The 21,050-nt window shown below is 36.7% G+C and overlaps 1 protein-coding gene across 6 annotated transcripts in view; it reads right to left on the bottom strand.

Moving 5' to 3' along the window:
• Positions 1-436: 436 nt before the first annotated feature.
• The window catches only part of LOC127636060 (protein transport protein Sec31A-like), a 40,944-nt gene continuing 20,330 nt past the window's right edge, over positions 437-21,050 (bottom strand). Inside the window, exons 14-28 of one of the 6 annotated variants that reach the window (XM_052116429.1) lie at positions 16,897-17,080; positions 16,466-16,644; positions 15,901-16,027; positions 15,058-15,203; positions 14,524-14,697; positions 14,183-14,365; positions 12,510-12,605; positions 8,432-8,525; positions 7,715-8,035; positions 6,525-6,560; positions 5,796-5,854; positions 5,459-5,710; positions 4,079-4,198; positions 3,714-3,785; positions 437-678 (exon numbers count right to left, since the gene is read on the bottom strand). In XM_052116429.1, the coding sequence (XP_051972389.1) occupies positions 499-678; positions 3,714-3,785; positions 4,079-4,198; positions 5,459-5,710; positions 5,796-5,854; positions 6,525-6,560; positions 7,715-8,035; positions 8,432-8,525; positions 12,510-12,605; positions 14,183-14,365; positions 14,524-14,697; positions 15,058-15,203; positions 15,901-16,027; positions 16,466-16,644; positions 16,897-17,080 (2,223 nt within the window). In that variant the 3' untranslated portion in view covers positions 437-498. The remainder of the gene's footprint in view (positions 679-3,713; positions 3,786-4,078; positions 4,199-5,458; positions 5,711-5,795; positions 5,855-6,524; positions 6,561-7,714; positions 8,036-8,431; positions 8,526-12,509; positions 12,606-14,182; positions 14,366-14,523; positions 14,698-15,057; positions 15,204-15,900; positions 16,028-16,465; positions 16,645-16,896; positions 17,081-21,050) is intronic. The other 5 variants (XM_052116430.1, XM_052116432.1, XM_052116433.1 and 2 more) reach the window with 5 other exon arrangements.

Raw genomic sequence — 21,050 nt, 5'->3', positions numbered from 1 at the left:
ACCTGCGTCTGCAAAACTGTCATACAATAATCAGCAAATAATTCCAGACATTAAAGAATTGAAATAACATGGTGAACACCAGATATCCTAAAAATCAAACATGAAAGATACAAAAACCAAAAATGACTGAGACTTCTACAGCATAATGATTGGTGAACTTACTGCAACTATGATCTAGCTCATCAGTCTAGTCTTCAAATCATGCATTACATTTTACGAAGTTCATTTCCAATTAACACGCCACAAATAAAAAGGGGAATGTCCTATTGCACTCTGCTCTGTCATGATTACACATATATAATAATAACATTAAAATACAAGAATAAACTGAAGACAAAATAATAAAAAACAAATGGCCCTGGAACTCGAGACGTACCCAGACCTGTTAAGACTGGTCCTTCTATAATGATGGCTTGAGAATTTATGAGAATACTGGTGTTTGTGTGTGTGTGTGTGTGTGTGTGTGTGTGTGTGTGTGCGTTTGAGACTTTTAGGATGTCAAACCCCCAGTTTGTTGGCCTGTGTTAGCACCACCTTCAGGACTGGCATGAAGGCGGAGGTTTCGCTGAAGTTGCTGTTGCTCACGATGTGCGTGTGGATGTTGAGTCCGTCCGTGTAGGAGCGGCACTCGATGCTGCGGACCATATTGTGTAGACCACCAATAATAGCTGGAGAAAGCTGGAGAAGACAAACTAAGTCTAAGTCCGTGTCTTAAACTCACCACTAGAAATCATTGAGCAAAATAGATTGAATGGCTCTTTTCCAAACCCCAATGAACTGCCTTGCAGTCTCCTGGCTTCTCAAGAAGCATCCGAACTGAAATGGACTAGGTTGTCTCTTTACAAAACTGTGACTATGGGTATATTTTTACAAAAGAGATAAATGCAAAGGTAAACCTACACGGACAGCTCACTAGGTTTTGGACAGTCATTGTATAGCACATGCAGAAGTGGCATTGCTTAACCCTGTAACACAGTGGGTATCACATGATACTTGATTTTCTAAAGCCTCTACATCATCAGCGAGATCAATGTACTAGAAGTCTACTGCCACCTGGTGGATGTTTCCGTGCTCTTCTATAAGTCGAAGACCTTTTAAAATAATTTCAGAAATGTTCATCTTCGTATTGCGAAGACAATTATATTGTTACTGATCATTTAACATTAGTATTTGCTGAATATAAGCAACCTGTGCTTAGTTAAAAATTTGTACACTATTTTATATAAAAATCACGTTGAATTGCTCGTATCAAATATGATGCATCCAGCTTTTTCTCTCAATCATCATTCCATTAAAGGATTATTCCGGGTTCAATACAAGTTGGCTCAATCGACATCATCGGCATAATGTTGATTACCACAACAATTTATTTCGACTCCTTTCTCCTTTTCTTAAAAAAAAAAAAAGAAAAAATCCAGGTTACAGTGAGGTACTTACAATGGAAGAGAATGAGGCCAATTTTTGGAGGGTTTTTCAGAAATATAAAGCTTATATTTTATAAAAGCACTTGAAATAATTTTACTGTTAAAAGGTAAAATTTGAGTAAAGTGATTTAAAATGTAATTTGATTGTTTGTTGACATTACATTGTCATGGCAACGAAGTTGTAAAATTGGCTATAACGGTCCAAAGAAAAGGTTAGTAAGTGATTTTATCACATTAAAATCATGCTTACATGCATATTGTTTATGTCTGGAGGCTATAATATTGAAAAGGAATATTTTAACAGATTTTAAATATTATATAGGGGCAAGTGGATTTTTTTTTTTTGGTAATCAATATTATGTCACAAATGCTGTCGACTTGTTTTAAAGCCAGAAAATTTATTTAATGCCCACCACCACCACAAAAAAAAGAGCTTTTAAAATTCTGACATATAATTTATTTCATATATATTTAAAGTGTGAACTGATTTTTATGTGTTTATATATACACACACACACACACAAACACCGGCAGCCAAAAGTATGGAATAATGTACAGATTTTGCTCATATGGAAAGAAATTGGTACTTTAATTCACTGAAGTGTCATTCAACTGATCAAAATGTATAGTCAGGACAATAATAACATGAAAAACTACTATTATAATTTGAAAAAAAAAAAACATTCAGAACTTCTTAAACTGCTTAAAAGAGTTCTCATCAAAAAATCCTCCATGTGCAGCAATGACAGCTTTGCAGATCCTTAGCATTCTAGCTGTTAGTTTGTCCAGATACTCAGATTGCTTCCTGTAGCACTTGCCATAGATGTGACGGTCTTGTCGGGCACTTCTCACGCACCTTACAGTCTAGCTGATCCCACAAAAGCTCAATGGGGTTAAGATCCATAAAACTCTTTTCCAATTATCTGTTGTCCAATGTCTGTGTTTCTTTGCCCACTCTAATCTTTTCTTTCTTTTTAGTTTTTTCTGTTTCAAACTTTTTTTTTCCCCAATTCTTCCCATCAGGCCTGCACCCCTGAGTCTTCTCTTTACTGTTGTACATGAAACTGGTTTGAGCAGAATTCAATGAAGCTGTCAGCTGAGGACATGTGAGGCATCTATTTCTCAAACTAGATACTCTGGTGTACTTATCCTCTTGTTTAGTTGTACATCTGGCCTTCCACATCTCTTTCTGTCCTTGTTAGAGCCAGTTATCCTTTGCCTTTGAAGACTCTGGTGTACAACTTTGTATGAAATCTCCAGTTTTTTGGCAATTTCAAGCATTTAATTCCTCAAAACAATGACTAACTGATGAGTTTCTAGAGAAAGCTGTTTTTGTTTTTTTTGCCATTTTTTACCTAATATTGATCTTAAGACATGCCAGTCTATTGCATACTGTGGCAATTCAAAAACAAACACAAAGACAATGTTAAGCTTCATTTATGGACCAAATAGCTTTCAGCAATGTTTGATATAACGGCAAGTGATTTTCTAGCAAATTAGCACTTTAACATGATTACTCAAGGATAAGGTATTGGAGTGATGGCTGCTAGAAATGGGGCCTGTCTAGATTTGAGCAAAAATTACTTTTTTCAAATAGTGATTGTGCTGTTTTTTACATCATGTCCTGACTATATTTTTGATCAGTTGAATGCCACTTTGGTGAATTAAAGTACCAATTTCCTTCCGAAACAGCAAAATCTGTACATTATTCCAAACTTTTGGCTGCCGGTGTGTCAATTTAAAGATCTTGTTCACATTAACAGCTATTATGATGTTATCACTATAACGTCCTGAGACTCAGCAAAGGAGGTTTTAAAGTTTTATTTCCCTGAATGTCAGTATAATGTTTGGTGCATAAAATACATATGATAATAATTATTATTATTTTTTCTTTTTTAAAGAAAAATATTGTATTCATATTGTATTTGATGTGCTGAATTGTAATGTCATACATTTCTATACATGTTTAAGACTAAGGGGAGGAAGATGTCATAGCCAAGCTCAACAAAATTGGGTATCTCTGAAAAGCCCAGGGAGTCCTCTGAAAATTCCCCAAGCTTTACCACTGAGAGACCCTTGTGCAACAAAAGCCCCATACAAATACGAATTGCTGAGTATCTGGAGGATTATGACCTTTAAAGCCTGATGTATCAAATATAATAAAAAAATTAAAATTTATAGGTTCAGAAAACAGCTCCATTTCAAGTCAAGCTTTGATGCCACATGGTTTTGAAATAGTATACACTAGTTAAAATGAACATGTGTGTTAGTTAACAGTAAAATACTCACAGTTTGTTCTCTAAGCTTGTCATAGAGGAACTCTAGCCTCTTATGAGCATCATCCAACTTCCTCTTTGTTTGCTGTTAGGATGATGGGGGAAAAAAATCAATGCGGTTATTTGGAATGCCGGTGAACTTGATAACTGATTAGAAATAGACTTAATTTGTAAATGCTAAATCTGCAAACAAATCATGCATTATTCACATTTAGTCTCAAGTACGAAAATTAAAACTAGGAACGCACGGATATAGACATTTTAGTGAATAGCAATAACATTAACTGATATAATGCTTTTCTCACAAAGTTTAAATATAGAATTATCATTATCAAATAGAAAAGACTATAAGTAGCATTTCATTGCCTGTGAACACACCGGGTCTGAGGCTGCAGCCAAGCACTTCTGGATCAGTCCCTCAAATGTGGTCTTCAGAACCATGTGCTCTCCCGGGATTGGCTTCTTAGTGATCTTCTCAGTGGGTATGGTCTGAGGTGGCTGAGAAAGACCACAAAATAGTTTAGTGTAGGTAAAACACAAGACCATTGAGAGGTTCAATATGATATATTTACCCCCCCAAGAAAAAACCTATGGATCCTAATGCTTCAAAAATCGGTGAAATATATTGTATATATACATAATAAATTATATTAATAGATAATATATTTATTGCATTTTTATTGCGTTTTTGAACAACTTTCAACTTGGGCATTTGATTGAATTTTAAATGAAATGGAAATGGTTCATGAAACCAACATAAGTAAAAAGATTACTTTTCTAAGAACTTTTGTCTTTTTAATGTGTGTTGTTTTTTTTTAATTCCACCTTGCATTACCTTTTACATATTATATCGGTCACTGACCCAATAAGCTCTCTGTTAAATTACAGCTTACTGAGAAACTAGGTAAAACTTTATAATAACATATATTTATGTCATTAATAAAAATCACCTTATATAATGTGTATCGGATCAGTGGAACAAGAACATTAAAATATTTATGAAAATACATAAATCAAAGTCTTAGGACATTTCAAATTGTGAATGTACATTAAAGAGATAGTTCACCCAAAATGTTTAATTCTCTCATCATTTACTCACCCTCATGCCATCCCAGATCTTTTTTCTGCACAACACAAATGAAGAAAATTTTTAGAAGAATATCTCAGCTCTGTAGGTCCATATAATGCAAGTGTATGGTGATCAGACCTTTGTAGCTCCAAAATCACATAAAGAAATCATAAAAGTAATCCATAAGACTCCACTTGTTAAATCCAAATCTTCTGGGTGAGAAACAGAACAATATTTATGTCTTTTTTTCCTTCTCTAAATCTCCACTTTAACTATCACTTTTACATCTGAAAGTCACATGTGGTGCCTGTTTAGTTTCAAGTGAAGTCTTAAGAGTAAAAAGGACTTAAATATTGTTCTGTTTCTCACTCAGAAGACTTTTGTTTTCTTTTTGTGATTTTGTAGCTACAAAGGTCTGATCACCATACACTTGCATAGTATGGACCTACAGAGCTGAGATATTCTTCTAAAAATTTTCGTTTTTGTTCTACTGAAGAAAGTAAGTCATTCACATCTGGAATGGCATGAGGGTGAGTAGATGAGAGAATTTTCATTTTTGGGTAATCTATCCCTTTAATGATCTAACACTTTCAGAATATAATTATGTTAATTTTACTGTAACCAAGAAAACCTTTTTAATACTCATCTTTTTAAAGAAAGTGCTATCAATCTGTTATGTAAATTGATACCTTTATGAGATCTCCAATTGGTGCTCCAGGCGCACCTTCCATGTGCACCTGTGGCAGGTGGGGATATTGGGTTGGGGATCCCATTGACTGCTGTTGTGTGGGGTTAAAGGGGGCCGGGACCGCAGGCTGAACTGGAACTTGCTGTTGAGGTTCATTGTTCAGTGTACCAGGGGCCACCTGTGCATTAGGGTCCCCTAGAAGGGTCATTATGGGTGCTGTGATGGGGGCTGGTGGAGTGTAGTTTTCTGGAATCTGGAGACCAAATCGAAGGAAGTTTTCTAGAAATCAGCATAACGTTGTGTACACAATAAGCAAAATTACTTTAAATAAAGCTCACCTTCTTCTTCTTGGGTGCTCTGATGAGGTTGGGGGGGTCGTTCCATCCATTTTGGGGTCCTGAAGCAGAACAGAGAACAAATATTTGTATTATTTATCTCTATAGGGGCCCTGCACAGCCAAACCTGCCTTTTATGAGGTCAATATAATGGAATACACTTGTTATTGTACATTACATCATTCTGATTTGAAGTTCATAATCACAGTTATTGTGATTTCAAGCGCAGGTAATAGAAGAGTGCATCAATAATGGCATGATCTGCTGGGATTTGTAATGATGCTTTAGTTAAAGTTAAGATTGGATAAGCCTTGATTTTAAATAATCAATTCTACAAATGTGCAATGCTTGTAATCCATCAGTTTGCTTTTTTATTATAACTAATATAACTTTTATTAAAACTAGAGCTAACTTGATCAGCTAAACTAAATAGATTAAGAAAAGTTGTGTGACAATGGAAGTATAGACTTATTACACATCTAATGCTAGTAGCACTATATGATGCTGTGACAAGCTGTGATGCTTTTAATTATTTTCAGCCTAGAGTTCTTTTTTTATTATAGATTTTGTATGTATACAATGTGTTAACCATAGAGCAAAATCACTTCCAGTAAATTATAGCCAGTACAAAATGGTGCCTGATTGATTTTTGCACTTATTTATTTTTATAATTAAAGGTGGACAATTATGGTCCACAATATTAAATTGTTGTAGCTCTATTTATGAATTCACCTTCCAAAGACCAGGTTGTGTTTTGGTTTAATCCTCCTGTGAATAAATAATAGCAAATTCTAGACAATTTAAAGTATGCATAATGTCTACATAACCAAACTGAACAATAGAGTATTATATACACTCTAAATATCAAGAAGTCTCCATTTGTATGACAAAGATGCTTGTTCTTACCGGTAAAACAACTAAGTGTTAACTAGGAGTGTGCTATACAAGTGAAGACTACATTCCTTTTTTTGGGTTGATTACGATATACAGTTGTGACAGGGCGGAGGGCGGGGCCGGGTCGTGATTCTACACACCCGGTCCCTTATCAGGCCAATCAAGCCTCCGAGAGGGATAAAGGCTGACTGCAGAGGATGGTGCTGGAGAGATAGATTGTTTACGTCATTGATGTCCGTCATGTGTTTGGGGTGTGTAGAATCACGACCCGGCCCCGCCCTCCCTCCTGTCACAACAGCATACAACAATGTACACACGTTTAAGAAAATGTAAATTGCAATGAAACAAATTTATCAAAACAAATATTTTATGCACCCTTTATTCTTTTTGTTCGTTCTTTTTGTTCATAGTTGACGGGGTTAAGCAGTGTTCACAATATACTCAATAGCATAAAAATTATTTTAGCAGATGTACGTAAAACAAATCTTTATTTGGTCAGTAAGTTTCCTAAAAACTGCGTCCAATTACACATTAACAAAGATATGCTTTGATAGTGTCTCTGATTAAACCCTAAAAAATGTTTACGGAAGTCTCTGTGTGTCATTTTCCATGTATTAAATGTTAAGTAAAATTAGCAACCACAACATTTTAATTGAAATTAAAATGTGTAGTTTAATATTGCTGTTTCTATGTTGATATTTAAATGCATGTAAATGTTAGAAATATTGATGCAGATAATCTCGATTTTTAACTCTGAAAAAAAAAAAAAAAATCAAACAAAAACAACCTTTTACACCCTTGCAGAGCAATTATGTAAAATTTAGAAATATATTGCATATCATTGAATTTTATTTAATTGATTTTGCTTTATTGCCCTGCCTTAAGTGTAAACTACACATATTGCTTTATCTACATGTTAACAGACACACATTTTTTTTAAACTAAAGCCTTTTTTTTGGCTCTGGATTATTCAATGGGTTTCAGCAGTCATAGCTTGTATGTTAATGAGCTGATACTGTGGTGCAGACCTGTTCTCTGTGAGGCTGGGATCAGTGCAGGGTCAATCTCTGTACCTGAAGCTCTGCGCACTGCAGGAGGAAGATAGTCTGTGGGCGAGCCCGGCCCACCATGCTGGAAAGACATTCCAGAGGAGAGAGGAGGAGGAGAGAAAGGCTGACCTCCCTGGGGAGGAGGCTGAGAGACAGCAGGGTGCATGAACTGTGGATGATAGTTGGAAGCAGCAGAGGAGGAGGAGGAAGAAGGTGGATGAGGAAGAGGAGAAGCCGCAGTGGGAGAGTACTGGACAGGTTGATAGACGACTGGTGTGAACTGCTGAACAGGAGGGTAGTCTACAGTACATTTGAACACAGGCATATGCAGTTAGTCACATATAGACATATTTTACATTACTGTAGCAAGTTATGAGTGTAAATATTAATTTAACACAGCTACTTTAAGAAAGTTTGGAACATTTCCGCACATAATTGAGATGTTGCAAAAGGTTCATGCAAAGATTTTACAGCAACCAGATTCCGTACAAAGAATTCATGCATTGCTTAAGTTTTTATTTTCCTATGATCCTTAATGGCAAAATGTGTATGGCAAAGAAAGCATTTAAACATCCAATAAAATGACACACCTCACCTTTAAGGTCTTTTAGTGAGATAAAATGGTAAAAACAAGAAAAACTACAGTCAAGTAATATCTGACAACTATGGTCTCTGTGAGGGTATTTGTATATTTACTCTGGTACTGCTGGGAGTACATGAATGGAGTGGAGGAAGGAACACTCGCATTCACTGCCGGCTGAAGAGCAAAGGCTGGAGATGTGGGCTCAGTCTGAGAACAGAAGAATGACATAAAAGAGAAATTCACTGAGAGTGCCTTCAATCACATTTTGGTTTGAAGGGAAGACAGCTTGATCCAATGATCCAGGCTGCCACCAACACTAAGGATGTGCAAAAGTACATTATTTGCAAGTGGGGGTGTTATTTAAACAACTAGTTGGGAAGTCCTGTATAATTCGGTTTGTTAGGGGTCATCTACCACCACACATTAATCTGACGGAGCCATTAACATGTCCAAAAATAAAAGCTAGACTTGCCACTACAAACAGAACAAAAGCACAGGTGTCTCAAGACATGTTTCTTGAGTTCTTTTTAACATGATACAGCATCTAAAAAAATGTCCGTTACCTGCATGTTTACTTTGAAAACGATTGAAAAATGCAAAAACATGTTCGGTGTGAACGGCCTGTTAGAGACATATGGACTCTGACCACAGCTCTCAACATGGTAACTGACAGATATAATAACAAATATAATATAACAAATAAATTGCCTAACTAATATAGTTGTCACACGCACACAAACAAAATAAATAACTGCATGTAACAAATTCATCCCCATTGACTTAAGCTAAGCCACTAAAATATTGTAGCTTGAAAAAAATAAGAAGTTCAGCTTGAGTAACTGAAATCATGGTTACTCCAAAAAAATAAAAAATAAAAACATTAAACACAACTAACAGCAAAACAAAACACAAAACAACCCACAAAAACAGTTAATAAAGGTTGTTTAATAGAATTATATTTTCTTCAAAAACTAAACAAACAAAAAAAGTAATAACACATGTTAAAAAAAATCCTCTTTGAAGCCCCAACAATAAAAATAAAGAAGCTTGAATATATATAGATACAGTATCTCACAAAAGTGAGTACACCCCTCACATTTTTGTAAATATTTGATTATATCTTTTCATGCGACAACACTTAAGAAACTACACTTTGCTAAAAAGTAAAGTAGTGAGTGTACAGCTTGTACAACAGTGTAAATTTGCTGTACCCTCAAAATAACTCAACACAGAGCCATTAATGTCTAAACCGCTGGCAACAAAAGTGAGTACCTTCCTAAGTGAAAATGTCCAAATTGAGCACAAAGTGTCAATATTTTGGGTGGCCACCATTATTTTCCAGCACTGCTTTAACCCTCTTGGGCATGGAGTTCATCAGAGCTTCACAGGTTGCCACTGGAGTCCTCTTCCAGTCCTCAATGACGACATCACGGAGCTGGTGGATGTTAGGGACCTTGTGCTCCTCCACCTTGCGTTTGAGGATAACCCACAGATGCTCAATAGGGTTTAGGTCTGGAGACATGCTTGGCCAGTCCATCACCTTCTCCCTCAGCTACTTTAGCAAGGCAGTGGTCATCTTGGAGGTGTGTTTGGGGTCATTATCATGCTGGAATACTGCCCTGCGGCCCAGTCTCCGAAGGGAGGGGATCATGCTCTGCTTCAGTATGTCACAGTACATGTTGGAATTCATGGTTTCCTCAATGAACTGTAGCTCCCCAGTGCCGGCAGCGCTCATGCAGCCCCAGACCATGACACTCCCACCACCATGCTTGACTGTAGGCAAGACACACTTGTCTTTGTACTCCTCACCTGGTTTCCGCTCACACGCTTGACACCATCTGAACCAAATAAGTTTATATTGTCTCATCAGACCACAGGACATGGTTCCAGTAATCAATGTCCTTAGTCTGCTTGTCTTCAGCAAACTGTTTGCGGGCTTTCTTGTGCATCATCTTTAGAAGAGGCTTCCTTCTGGGATGACAGCCATGCAGATCAATTTGATGCAGTGCGTGCCGTATGGTCTGAGCACTGACAAGCTGACACCCCACCCCTTGTTAAACCGCTGTATGGTCTTGGCCACCGTGCTGCAGCTCAGTGTCAGGGTCTTGGCAATCTTCTTGTAGCCTAGGCCATCTTTGTGTTGAGCAATAATTCTTTTTTTCAGATCCTCAGAATTCTTTGCCATGAGGTGCCATGTTGAATTTCCAGTGACCAGTTTGAGGGAGTGTGAGAGTGATTACACCAAATTTAACACACCTGCTCCCCATTCACACCTGAGACCTTGTAAAACTAATGAGTCACATGACACCGGGGAGGGAAAATGGCTAATTCGGCCCAATTTGGACATTTTCACTTAGGGGTGTACTCACTTTTGTTGCCAGCGGTTTAGACATTAATGGCTGTGTGTTGAGTTATTTTGAGGGGACAGCAAATTTACACTGTAATACAAGCTGTACACTCACTACTTTACATTGTAGCAAAGTGTCATTTCTTCAGTGTTGTAACATGAAAAGTTATAATCAAATATTTACAAAAATGTGAGTGGTGTACTCACTTTTGTGAGATACTGTATATATATATATTCAAGCTTCGTTATTTTTATTGTTGTTTTTTTTATAAAGTAGATGACTTATTACTCATCAACTACTAGGACCATCTTCATCAGGTCAGCATGTCATCCCTAGGAAACTACACAGAGTGACTAGAGCTGTTTGTATGATGCTGCCTGTGAGTTGCTGCCTATGTACCTAGATCACTCCAAATTACCCATGATGTTTCATGATGTTTGGATGCTGCCTTAGAAGAAACATACCTCTGAAAAGATTGAAAATAGATCATTTGAATCCAAAATTATTATTCTTTTAAAAAACAAAACCCAAAAACTGAGGAGTTCTGCAGTTATAGCTGAACTGTACTGTAAAATTCAGGACAAAAGACAAACATGCAGCAGCAGTCAGCAATGTAAAGGTTGGGTGGGGTGTGCTTTATGATGTAATCCTTGCAAGACTGGACTTCATTAGGGCAATGGAAGAGATTTCATTACTGGTGACATATTACAGGAACTTATTACAAATATAATAAACTAGAGTAACATCATACCACAGTAGCAAGAGACACGCAAGATTATTTGAAGAAGGTAATAGTGAAGGATGTTCAGTGGTAGTGAAACAACATATTCTATGTTATTAACAGAAAAAGAGAGTATATAAAAGGAATATTTTTTGTACAATAAAAATAAGACTCTGGGTTCAATACAATTAGGTCTATAAACGGCATATGTGACATTCTGTCTATTACCACAAAAAATAATTTTGTTTCTTCCCTCAAGTTTGTCAAATATAGTAATGTATAGTAATGCATTAACAGTGGTCTATAAGACAAGGCTTTCTAATGGGCAAAAATGTTAAAATAGAAAAGTGACATAAAAATGTTTTTTTTTAATAAAATTATGGGACATGACATAACAATCCGCAAAGTGCAGTTTACATGGATCAAACTCCAGTAGAGACTTGGTTTTAACCATGGTTAATTTTACCTAGATCAAACATTTCTCTCAGCTCCCAGGCCTACACTGTGACAAAATACCTGCAATGAAATCAACCTTTATATTCATTTTTATTTATTAATTTAAGTAGTATAAAAGGAAATATTACTAGTGCAGACAGGAAATTGGATGGGATAAAAGTGGAATAAAAGGCAGATTTGAACCCGGGTTGTTCTTACGAAAAAAGCACACCTACATCATCGTTACACACTGCATTGACACTAGGGGTTTGCTTCAATTTCTGTGTTTCTACCAGACTACTTGCAAAAGCCTCGCTGTGTGGTAGGTGCAGTTTACAAGAATTTAAAGAATTAATATAAGCTGCACCTTTTGCATTAAATCCCTCTGGTACACTTAGATGTCCATTGTTAATGCATTACAGTAAAATAAATTTTTACTTGTATTTACAAACTGAGAGATTAATTTATTAAGCTTAACTGAACCCAGAATATTTTTCACGCTGCAGTGCTTCAAAGGAAATTCTCCAGAGAGGTGCCATGTTTTTAAAGAGGAACACAAAAGATGTAAAGCAAAAAGGAAATGTAAGGATATAAGAGGTTCAGATGTTCAGAAGAGGTGCAGTGTTGCTCGTGTGCTATGTTTGTATCTGTAAGTGTGAGCGGCGTGGGCACAGCTTTAGTCTGTACCTGTGGGTCAGCAGCGGACACGAGCGGGCAAGGGACACTGGGCAGAGCTGTTGGAGTTTGGTTACTCCAAGATGTGACAGTAGTGGCAGATCTACCCTGAACACAACAAACACAAACACACACTGGAAGTGGCCACTGTGGGGGGGTGTTGGGATAGATTGAAAGGAAGGGAGCTCAAACTGGCTTTTAAACAAAGCTGTACAAAATAACTGATGTAAGCAAACCCCACCTGCACGAAACTATTTCTGTTAACGTTCTTCAAATTTGCTAAGACACAAGCATTTGAAAGGAGAGAAAGTGGAATACCATGCATATTGTTTAAAGGAATGCTCCAGGTTCAATACAAGCTAAAGGAATATTCTGGGTTCAATACAAGTTAAGCTCAATCGACAGCATTTGTGGCATAATATTGATTACCACAAAAAATAATCCTGACTTGCCCCTCCTTTTCTTTAAAAATCGAGGTTGCAGTGAGACACTTGAGTGAAATTGAGTGAATGAGGGCCAATTTTTGAATGTTAAAATACTCTTTCACAAATTATTCACAATATGCATGTAAACATGATTTTAAAGTGAAAAAATAACTTACTAACCTTTTCTGTTAAAAAGTTATAGCCAATTTTACAACTTTGTTCACATGATGTAATGTCAACAAACCCTAAAATGACTATTTAAAATTTACAGCTTAAATAATACATGAGTTTTAACAGAAGAATTAATGTAAGTGCCTTTAAACCCTCTGAAAATTGGCCCCATTCACTTCCATTGTAAATGCCTCAGAGGAACTTTCATAAATGCTTTTGTCATCGAAATAGTCGTCGAAATAGTTTTTTGTGGTAAACAATATTATGCAACAAATGCTGTCGATTGAGTTTAACTTGTATTGAACCCAGAATATTCCTTAAGTGCTAGGATCAGTGACATTACGCCAACTTACTGACAAGGGCCATCTCCCATCAGACATGTTTGTATCTGCTCAATCAGTGCCAACAACTCGCTGCACATCTCTCTGTGGACATGTCACCCACAGAATGGAGCTCAAACGTGTCTATACGCCCAACAACACTTGCTACGGCCACTGGGGTCAGTATTCAAAATTTTGGTAAGCACAAACCGATTTTTGCTAAAGAAAAGTCCACCTACTGTTTCTGATTTCACTGTGAGATCAGTCTGGTGTAAAAGTTATTATTGTGTGAAAGTTACTAGGTTTTAAATTAAAAGATTTTTTTAAACTGTGTACATTTGAATATTTACTGGCCTAGCTCTGTGTACTTCCATGGAAAGTTCCTTTCTGTAACCACAATTTATTTATTTAAATACATTCAATTTTTGCATCAGTGAAAATGATTTTCTGTAGTAATCGACAGCATGCCGCTAATTCTGTTGACAAAGCTTAACTTGGAAAATTCTTTTAAGGCTAATGGGGCATTCAGACATACAGCAATATCAATGATTGAGGTTGCCGAGCAGGTGTAACTTTGGTTGTAGGGATCAAAGGTCTTAATAAAATCTAAATGTAAATGATGCAACACGTCATAAAATCATAAAATGTTGCTGGAAATCGGCAACTCCCATTGAAAATGAATGATTCTGTCCGCTTTGATGCTGCAGATCTGTGTACGTGTGAATACCCTGTAAGACGGAGTTTGTTCAGCTGTATGCGTATGTTGTACCTGTTGGTAATACTGAGGGGGTACAGCCGGAGCAGTGGGCTGTGTGATGACCTGTGGAGGCTGAGGTTGTACCGGTGAGCATGTCTGCATTGGAGCTGGAGGCTGAGTGTTCTGCATCACAGCTGCAGACTGCTGCTGACCCAGAGCTCTGCACAGGCGATCTCGCAACTGCTGCACAGCAACCTACAACAAATATAAAAATAAAGAAATAAGAGATTGAACCTGATAGACACCTTATTTTGGTTTTATTAGAAATAATAGTTTACTATCTAGGAAAAATCTTCCTTTTGTATGAGACTCTATGGAACGAATATCGATAGACAAAGACCATAGACTCTTACATGTTCAGTCTTGGTGGGCAGGTATGATATGGCGGTCTGTAAGCTGCCCTGAGATGCCAGAAGACTGGCATATTGATTCATCTTCTCTGCCAGGAGTGCTCCCACATCAGGAGATGCAACACCCTGAGCCTTCTGAACAGCTCTCTGCAGGACCATCACCTTCTCCACCAGCTCCTACATATACACACAAACGACAACAATACAGCTCAAACAATATATAAAATATATTACAATTTCCTGATATTTCTAGGTTTCCCATGAAAGCTGGAACTCTAAAATACTTGCTCTGCCTCTGAAACAACTTTACTTTTCAACCAACATCATAAATCCTCTTACTTTATCACCCCATTCTCCAACCACCTGCCCCCATTTTGGTATATAATGGCCACTTTTCATGATCCAATCAATTCACAATGGTCCCACGCTACATCTATTTAAAAAATCAGTACTGACTGCAGCCCACACTGCTGGTTTTGTTGTGAAACGTGATGAACTGCAGTCTTGAATGAGTGGTATCATGTAGTCTCATCTCACCTGCAGTGACAGCGGTTTGTTACAGTCCTGAGCTTTGGCCCAGTATGCAACCAGCTGCTCTACTGTGCCAGCGCAGACATAGCAGAGACACGCCTGCGTTTGCAGTTCAGTGTCATCAGCAGATTCCAGCCTGGTGCCCAGCAGACCTGCATGAGTATGAATCACATGTTTATGCTTAAAGGTGTGAAATCAAATGCACAGAATTATAGATTTCAATTTTCAGGTGTAAATTTCATTGGATGGACTACAATGCCTAAAAAAACAACTCTTAATCATTAAGTCTTGTTTTTCAGTTAACATATCTAAATGACACATTCACTTCAGAAGCAAAATGAAGTGGAATAAAGGAGTTTTGGTCACAATTCACTGACACTGTGAGGACCAACAGAGCAGAGATATTCTGCAAAAAAATCTTAATTTCTGTTATGCAGAAGAAAGGATGTCATTCACATCTGGGACATAAAGAGGTTGAGCAAATTATAAGAGAATTTTCATTTTGGGGTGAACTGTCCCTTTAATGAAATCTAATAAATGATTAAAAAACTAAAATAACAAAATAAAATTGCTTAATATTGAATACTTAAGAAAAGAAAAACGTACCTGGTTTCTATCTAGTTTTAAGATGCATTAATAGTTTTACCGTCTGGGCATTTATGTTAGTTTTAGGAATTCTTACCAAGTCGCCCATATCCCACTGGCACAAGTTTTTGCTTAATGTTTAAGACATTTTTGCCATTTTTAAGTGTGTTTTTTTTCTTTCAATAGGGACATTTATTGTAGTGTAATAAAGGAGTAAATGTGACCTCTGTCCAAAAGAGACACAGTAAAATTGACTAAACTCACCGCATAGAGAGGAGAACTCCTCTGGTTTGGCGTAGGTCATGACTGCAGCTAAAGCTTCCTTCCAGTTCTGAAGGTCACACGTCTCCAGAATGTCCAACCAGTCTTTCATTACCACTGCACTAATAAACTAAAATACATATCAATCCTACGTTACTTCGGTAGAGGACATGGCCATATATTAAATACACCACGTCATCATTGTGATGAAGTTTAAAAAAAATATTTATAAAAAAAAACAACAAATAAAACAATCTTCACTGTACACATTTCATTCAGCAGTTAATTTGAGCACATTTGAGAAATTGACAGGAAAATAAACTTAACACATTATGTTCTACTGTATATGTATTGGAAGAAAATATACAACAACAAAAAAAGCAATAACAATAATAAAAAAAAACTTGCTGGGTTAGGGTTTAGGATTAGTAATCTTTGTAATCTAGGGCAATTTAAAAACATATGGCGAGGACAAGTCTCACTTATAATCGCTTCTATAACAATGTACTGAATATACAGTGGTGGTAACATAATAGCAGTATATGTCAGTGGTTTTGTGTGGCCTGACCTTGGATATTTTACTCTGAGATTTTTTGAAGTATTTCTTCTGAGTCTTCACCAGAAGTTCTGGACCACCAGCAATAGCCAGAATGATGCCGTCCGCCATTCGGTTGTCATGGAGACAGAGATTGACAGCGGATTCATAATCCCCAGTGAGCAGTGCTTGAGTGATCAGTCCATCGATATCTGATACAAAAGAAATCATAATATAAATTATGAATATCAAATGCAATTCTTATTCTTAATAAGTCAAGGTCAAATGCTTAATAGGTCAAATGCTAAATAACACAAATTACCAGAATTGGTAAAATTCCTCTAAATAATTAGAATTGATCTACTTAATAAATCATATTACAGTATATTAAAGAGTGAATGCCTGCCAAAAGTAGCTATAATGTTTATGAAGAACATTAAAAAAAAATGTAAAGAGAAACTTGCCCTGGCTGACTTTGAGACTAACTGCGGGGACTGTAACAGTGTCTGAGGCAGGAGCTGAAGTATCTTCAATGATGGACATATCCTGAACAACAGGTTCTTCCTCATCAACAGGAATCTCATCTAGGTCAGATGTCTCTGCCTCAGGGGATTCTGCTTGCTCCTCTACAAGGCTATTGTCCTCAACCTGGATAAGAAAAATGTGTTACTGACAGTGAACAACAGCATGGCTTCCTCATGTAATACCTGGTTAATTTTATACTTTCACAGTTTGCTGCATGCCTTTTCAAACATCCCATTGAGAATGTTTGGTAGGAAACCACAACGACCTAAATTAAGAATGAGCAAAGGAATATAGGAATATTACAGTTATAAAAAATGTCATCAAGAATATTTGCCTGGTCAAAAGATTTTTTTTTTTTACCAATTTCACTTACAAGTTACTTAAGTGCTACAGAAAAAAATTATAATAAAATAAATAACTGAATATGCAGTTCAAATAAAATTAATAGTAAAACAAATGCACCTCTAGAGACTAACCAATGTTAGACATTAGTAAACTAAATAAAGATACTATTGTAATTGTTAAATATCTATTGCTAGTTTCATCTTACTTAATCACACTTAATCACCTCACATGTTAATAAACTGAAGACAACCTGAGTGGTTGAGTGTGTTAACGCTGAATTGTACAATATCTGTACCACTGCAGCAAACGGAATTGCAAAAGTAAACTTTGTTTGCAAACAGCTCTCTCAAACACTCCCCTGTCTGCCACCCAAAACTTGCGCAACTGGTTCGCAAAGAGTAGGAAATCAATCAGAACTAGAAAAAAAAGTTAGTCGAGACAAACTTTAAGTTGGCTTGTGAAAGTTTGGACCAGAAAGTTTGAAGAAGTTTAAAGTAGTTTGAAGTTTAAATTAGTTTAAAATTTAAAGTAGTTTATAGTTTAAATTAGTTTGTAGTTTAAATTAGTTTGAAGTATAAATTAGTTTGTAGTTTAAATTAGTTTGAAGTTTAAATTAGTTTAAATTAGTTTAAAGTAGTTTATAGTTTAAAGTAGTTTATAGTTTAAATTAGTTTAGTTTAAATTAGTTTAAAGTAGTTTAAAGTTTAACTTAGTTGCTAGATAGATAGATAGATAGATAGATAGATAGATAGATAGACAGACACTCAGATAGATAGAGAGATAGATAGATAGATATTTACCCTCAGATAGATAGATAGATAGACAGACACTCAGATAGATAGAGAGATAGATAGATAGATATTTACCCTCAGATAGATAGACAACAGACAGACAGAGAGACAGATAGATAGATAGATAGATATTGACCCTCAGATAGATAGATAGATGATTGATTGATTGATTGATTGATCCTTGCTACCCTGAGTCCCATGAACAAAGCCAGAAGTCTTTATGTTGTTCTGTTGCAGAGATATGTGATTTGTTACTCGGTTGCTAGGGTAACCCCATATGGTTGCTAGGCAGTTACCATAGTGATACTAATCAAGTCTTCTTGCCATCCTGATTGAAATAAATCAACCCAGAAGTCTCTACGATTTTCTGTTGCAGAGATATGTGATTTGTTACTCGGTTGCTAGGGTAACCCCATCTGGTTGTTAGGCAGTCACCATAGTGATACTTATCAAGTGTTCTTGACATCCTGATTGAAATAAACCAACCCAGAAGTCTCTACGATTTTCTGGTCCAGAGATATGTGATTTGTTACTCGGTTGCTAGGGTAACCCAATGTGGTTGCTAGACAGTTACCATAGTGATACTTATCAAGTCTCATTGACATCCTGATTGAAATAAATCAACCCAGAAGTCTCTATGATTTTCTGGTGCAGAGATATTTGATTTGTTACTCGGTTGCTAGGGTAACCCCATCTGGTTGCTAGGCAGTTACCATAGTGATACTTATCAAGTCTCCTTGCCATCCTGATTGAAATAAATCAACCCAGAAGTCTCTCTGATTTTATGGTGCAGAGATATGTGATTTGTTACTCGGTTGCTAGGGTAACCCCATCTGGTTGTTAGGCAGTCACCATAGTGATACTTGTCAAGTCTCCTTGACATCCTAATTGAAATAAATCAACCCAGAAGTCTCTACGATTATCTGGTGCAGAGATATGTGATTTGTTACTCGGTTGCTAGGGTAACCCCATCTGGTTGCTAGGCAGTTACCATAGTGATACTAATGAAGTCTCCTTGCCATCCTGATTGAAATAAGTCAATCCGGAAGTCTCTACGTTTTTCTGATGCAGAGATATGTGATTTGTTACTCGGTTGCTAAGGTAACCCCATGTGGTTGCTAGGCAGTTACCATAGTGATACTTATCAAGTCTCCTTGCCATCCTGATTGAAATAAATCAACCCAGAAGTCTCTCTGATTTTATGGTGCAGAGATATGTGATTTGTTACTCGGTTGCTAGGGTAACCCCATCTGGTTGTTAGGCAGTCACCATAGTGATACTTGTCAAGTCTCCTTGACATCCTAATTGAAATAAATCAACCCAGAAGTCTCTACGATTATCTGGTGCAGAGATATGTGATTTGTTACTCGGTTGCTAGGGTAACCCCATCTGGTTGCTAGGCAGTTACCATAGTGATACTAATGAAGTCTCCTTGCCATCCTGATTGAAATAAGTCAATCCGGAAGTCTCTACGTTTTCTGATGCAGAGATATGTGATTTGTTACTCGGTTGCTAAGGTAACCCCATGTGGTTGCTAGGCAGTTACCATAGTGATACTTATCAAGTCTCCTTGCCATCCTGATTGAAATAAATGAACCCAGAAGTCTCTCTGATTTTCTGGTGCAGAGATATAGTTATTGCTAAACGGTTGCTAGGGTACTCTGTTTAGTTGCTAGGGAGTGGCTTGACAGCTGCCAATCATGAAACTCCAAACGCTGCTTGTCAGTATGAATGATATAAACCAACTCCCATGCCTCTGTGACATTCAGAATGGAAGATATCCCTCTATGGATTTTGGTTGTTAAGGTGCTCGACAATGGTTGCTAGGGAGGGGCTAGGAAGTGTTGAGGTGATTCATGATTGGCTGTTTGCTGCCCCGAGTCAAACGAGACCACCCTTGTGTTTCTATGACACTTCTATCCGGAGATATCCCTTTGATGTCTTTCATTAGAAGTCTATGGGAGTTGTTGCTAAGGTGCTTTAAATTGTTGCTAGGGCGTGGCTTGATAGCTTCACAATGATCCCGAGAGACTGACTGGTCGTCTGAGTAAAATGAGACCGCCCCTTGTCTCTATGACACTGTGATCCAGAGCTATGTTCAATACAAAATATCTATGCAATGAGGGAGAGAGAGGGAGAGATGCAGGGCTGACAGGCCCTTTTTGTCTGTGTGTGTGAAAATGTCAGTTGGGATTTAAATTTCTGAACATTCCGCAATGTTAAGTCAATGGGAGTTTTTTCCGAGTTTGATCATTTTAAGGAAAACCGTAAGTCCGATCAGTTAGAAAAGATATAGCACACTATTCGGGATTAGTCTGAAGGTCTGTGCCGAGTTTGGTGCCTGTAGCTTAAAAGCTCTAGGAGGAGTTAGTCTTGGTAATTTTAGTCTCAGAATAATAATAATAATAATAATAATAACTAGAAAAAAAAGTTTGTCGAGACAAACTTTAAGTTGGCTTGTGAAAGTTTGGACCAGAAAGTTTGAAGAAGTTTAAAGTAGTTTGAAGTTTAAATTAGTTTAAATTATTTTAAAGTTTAAAGTAGTTTATAGTTTCAATTAGTTTGTAGTTTAAATTAGTTTGAAGTATAAATTAGTTTGTAGTTTAAATTAGTTTGAAGTTTAAATTAGTTTAAAGTAGTTTATAGTTTAAAGTAGTTTATAGTTTAAATTAGTTTAGTTTAAATTAGTTTAAAGTAGTTTAAAGTTTAAATTAGTTGCTAGATAGATAGATAGATAGATAGATAGATAGATAGATAGATAGATAGATAGACAGACACTCAGATAGATAGAGAGATAGATAGATAGATATTTACCCTCAGATAGATAGATAGACAACAGACAGACAGATAGATAGATAGATAGATAGATAGATAGATATTGACCCACAGATAGATAGATAGATGGATTGATTGATTGATTGATCCTTGCTACCCTGAGTCCCAAGAACAAAGCCAGA

This window comes from Xyrauchen texanus, chromosome 43 (genome assembly GCF_025860055.1).
Source record: "Xyrauchen texanus isolate HMW12.3.18 chromosome 43, RBS_HiC_50CHRs, whole genome shotgun sequence".
Lineage (NCBI taxonomy): Eukaryota > Metazoa > Chordata > Actinopteri > Cypriniformes > Catostomidae > Xyrauchen > Xyrauchen texanus.
The sequence above is the reverse complement of the archived record's forward strand: the minus strand, read 5'-3'. Positions and strand labels throughout refer to the sequence as shown.